Raw genomic sequence first — 4,334 nt, forward strand, 5'->3', positions numbered from 1 at the left:
TGTGGTTTCTACTTTTTTACTGAAACTTTTGGGTTCACTTTGGATTTGCTTTCAGAACTTTTCAAGCTTGTTTTTTGTATCTTGAGTGAATATGAACTTCTGTCACTGTTAATGCCCCAAGGAGTGTGTATGTTCTAAGTGAGTCTCCTAGAGGGCAGGGAGAGATGGCAGGATTGGCCTCGAGGACTCCATTTCTAGTCTAGAATCGCAGATGCTTAGAGCTCCAGGAGTCACGGATGATTGTTTAGTCAGGGATTTAAGATTGGAAGAGCCTGGTAAAATGGAAAGTAAAGAAGGTAAAGAAGGATGGCGAGTCTGGCAGAGCCTCCTGCGCTTGATTCCGGATGAACAGCACTAGGTAAAGTTATGCAAGCTCATCAGTTTACAGTAGAAAAAAGAGATTCAGCAATGTGAAAGGGGAGGGTGACGAACACAGACTGCTTGGTTGTGTACCTCAGTTGTAAACCTTCTCAATCGCAATGTCATTCCATTTAAATTGAATACACTGGTTGAGTATTTTTCTGGGTCTGCTTTATCCTAACTTGACATGACTTGGGGCACATCTGGGACCATCATAGGCATGAATTTATTGAACATGGGTGTTGGTATTCCTGAAGGTCATCTGAAGACTGGTTCTTCTCTGGACTCCTCTCAGTGCAGGCTGTCATATCCACTTCTGTTTTCTTAGTCCCTAGTGTCGCACACTGTAGGTACTGAATAATTTCAATTTCACTCTTCCATGGAACGTCCTGGATATTTGGGCTATCCTTCTTCCTGAGAGAACGGAGAGGTTGGCCACTCAGGGCTTTGCTCTGCAGGCAGGAGCTCAGACACCCTGTTGTGTGGGCTAACAAGAGCCCATCTTTGCGTGTGCAAGCAGAGGCTTTTGAGTCTCTGTCGGGATGACTGAGAACAGCTTTCTGCATTAGGGAGAATTTAAGCACATGTCTTTCCCACTCATTGATTCTATGACAGTTATGAGGGCAAACTTTATCCTACTCTGACCTGATTTAACTGACCTCTGGCGTAGATCCAGGATTATGGGAGGAGCATGAATTTATTGTCATATGAATTTTGGGATCACTGCAGACTATGTCTAGATAATTTGGAAAAAAGTAGTTTCCTCAAACTCTTTGAATGTTTGTTTATTTTATTTTTGTATTTATGACAGGGACAACAGTGTCTACAGGGTCTCACTGCATAAGTTGGACGCATAGTGATTCTCTTATTTACAGCTTCTCAAGTGCTGGGATTACAGGAGTGTGCCACCACACTTAGTCTCAATCTCTGTCTCCACACCCCAGGGGCGGGGCTGGCACAGCAGGCCCAGGAATCAAACTCCCAGCCCCTGTGTCTGTCTAAGCAGGCGCTTTAATCTGCTGAACTATTTGGCCAGCCCTTCTTTGAATGTTTATTATAGGTGAAATAGGGTAAACACTGGATTTTCTATTCCCTTAAGTGGAAATCCAATTGAAATTCAACATTAGTTAAGAGTCATGGTTGCAAAACTCGGGTAAAGAAACGGAAACCCAAAGATATATGAATTTGTCCTCCAAGCTTCATTGCCCTGTTGGCTATTGATACAGAGCCACGAACCCCGATCTAGTTAATTGTTATGGCCCATATAAAGCAAACAAATAAAAACTCAAGCTACTTCTTTCTTTCTGCACAGATTGACCTTTGTGGTCTCTAAGATCAACTTTGGCAATGTGCTGCTGCTGTTACGCAAGCACCTTGTTTAAATGTCCCATATCTCAGAAGACATTCTGAGTGCTGTTTTTCATTAAGGAGGGAGACGGGACTTGAGTGAAGCGTAAGTCCATTTAACAAGTTATCCATTATTTTCTTCTGTTTTTTGAAAGCCACAAAAACTGGCTGGGTGAAAACAGTCCTGTCTAGAAAAAAAAGTCATCTAAAAAGTTAGCCGTTTAATAAAGGAATGACAAGAGTTCTTCCCCAGATCAGTCAAATATCAGGATGAATTGCGTAAGAAAATTGAAATTCATTTGTAGGAAATGCCGTACCTGGGAAGGAACTCAGTGGCAAATGCGGGTTAGTGAGAAAACCAGTGCAAACCATGACAGCATCAAAGATGGCTGAGTTTTGCTTTCCTTCATGCAGAGTGACCACTTCCCACTGGCCAGTGACATCAAAATCTGGGCGCTTTGTTACACTGCAGACTTTAGTCTGAAAAAGAATCACAGATGTAACTGGCAGTTGGTTCCACTAAGGGTTTGCTGTCAGACATACCAATTAGCATTTCAAAAGTTCTAGAGTGTGATCTGAACATAATTAATAAGTAGAACCCTAGAATCCTAATCAGGCTATTGGCCTGATGACTGTTTTTCTTGAATGTAATTATTCTAAACCTAGAGTTTGAAAGGACATCTTAGAGAAGTGGTAGAAATTCTATGATCTTAATTTATTTGCTTGAATTCGCACAGCAAGAGATAGAATCAAGATCATAATCTAGAATTCTGAAGCATTTCTGTTATGGACCTTATTTCACATGGAGTTTTCTCTTTAACAATAGTCCCTTTAATAGAGACATGGATTATAATTGCAAATATAAAATTGGTACCAAATAGTTTATGAAAGGTCTTATGGAATATGCTACTGAAATTTTCTGATATCTAAAGAGCTGTTGAAAAATTCTGACTTTATGAACTGAATATTTTGGGAATGGTCCAAAGTTTAAAAAAATTTACTTTTGGTTCTCATTGAATTCATATATGTCCATAACTACTAGGCTCTGATATAGGAAATTATTACTTTTGTGATAACAGATTGAACCCAGAGCCTTATGCATTCTAGGCAAGTGGCTCAACTCTGGCTCCAGGAATTATACTTATAGTAAATCTAATATAAATCAGATTTAAAAGAAGGAGTTAGCCAGGGAGATAGCTCAGCAGCTTAAGTGCCTGCCTGGCAAGTATAAGGTCCTGAGTTTGATTCCCCAACTCAAAAAAAAAAAGTTATTCACTAATAAGACATTATTGCCTTTTAAAATTCTTTCCAAAGTTTTTTTAAAAAAATTTTTAAATATGGTGTTTTCAAGTCTCTTCTAATGAGTTTACTGTTTGGCTTATAGTATTTAAAAAGCCTATTGGATATATACATTATATTAGCAATCTGTCCTCTGGAAAAGGTGTCCTTAATCTTGCCAGCTCATCATGGCATCTGCTGAACCTGGGGGTTATGCTATACATAGAGAATAGAAAATAGCCAAATACTTCCTAACTACTAATAGATGTTTTGTGTCTTACCTTGAATTGGATGCATTTCAGAAGGTTGAACTGCTTTGCATACAGTCTGAGATATTCTAAGAACAGATCATTGGGCACAAAGTTTGGATAATCTTCTGGGAATGGAAAATCTGAGTAGCAAGACATCTCTTTGCTGCTGTTGGACACCACAGACTTGTAGAGACTGGCTCTTCCTTCTTCAACATGCTCCTGTACAAAGAACACACACACATGAGCATATAAACACACACACACACACACACACACACACACACACACACACACACACGATGACAACTGTTTTAGAAATCTAAAAAGTTGACCAATATGGTACATTTCTAATAGGTACATTTCTAATATGGTACATTTCATATCTGCCACCTTTCTAATAGGAGTTGCTATTCTGTATTTGGAAGATGACAAACATTGGACCTTGATATAAACATTGGGCTCTAGATCAAAATGACTGTTTTATTCACTTCATGCTAAAAAATGAAATTGACATGATCTCACTTGTCCATAAACAGTCATTGTCACTGCACAGTGTAGGAGAACACAGAACTAGACAAGAGATTGGAAGTAGTTTGAGGATGATCAACACTTGCTAGGCACTCTGCTTTCATGGAAAATCCTTGAAAAGATTATGCAGAAGTGGGTTTCATATTATGAAGGCTTTGTATCCAATGTGAAGGTATTTGGATTTCTATAGGAAGTTCATGGCAATGTACTGAATATTTTAACATGGAGTTAATTTCTATTCAATTTTAGAAAGATGCTGGTTCTTCAAAAGATGAACTAGACAGCTCAAAAAAGAGAGAAGGAAATTAGTTAAGTGCCTAAATTACAAACCTACTTGGTCCTAAATGAAGACTTGAGCAGAGGTAATGGTATTTGGAACACAGAACAAGGATTTGTTTGGTACTAAGGTAGAATACATAGAATTTACATCAGTTGAATTTGAAGAGAAGAAGCAGCAAATTAAGGGTTCCCATGTTGGAAAACTGTGAGATAGCGTACATACTCTAACTAGTTTCCTAGCCCCAGTTTTAAGTTAAAGAACGAGTAAATATTAAAATCTTATAATATTTT

General features: G+C 38.6%; 1 protein-coding gene across 6 annotated transcripts in view; it reads right to left on the minus strand.

The window, feature by feature from the left end:
• Positions 1-4,334, minus strand: part of Fmo1 (flavin containing monooxygenase 1) — a 52,982-nt gene that overhangs the window by 20,886 nt on the left and 27,762 nt on the right. For all 6 annotated transcript variants that reach the window (XM_023710276.1, XM_023710278.1, XM_004626808.2 and 3 more), the window contains 2 exons: positions 3,267-3,455; positions 2,025-2,187 (listed from right to left, as the gene is read on the minus strand). In XM_023710276.1, the coding sequence (XP_023566044.1) occupies positions 2,025-2,187; positions 3,267-3,455 (352 nt within the window). The remainder of the gene's footprint in view (positions 1-2,024; positions 2,188-3,266; positions 3,456-4,334) is intronic.

This window comes from Octodon degus, unplaced genomic scaffold (assembly GCF_000260255.1).
Source record: "Octodon degus isolate 3935 unplaced genomic scaffold, OctDeg1.0 scaffold00017, whole genome shotgun sequence".
In the NCBI taxonomy this organism is placed as follows: Eukaryota; Metazoa; Chordata; class Mammalia; order Rodentia; family Octodontidae; genus Octodon; species Octodon degus.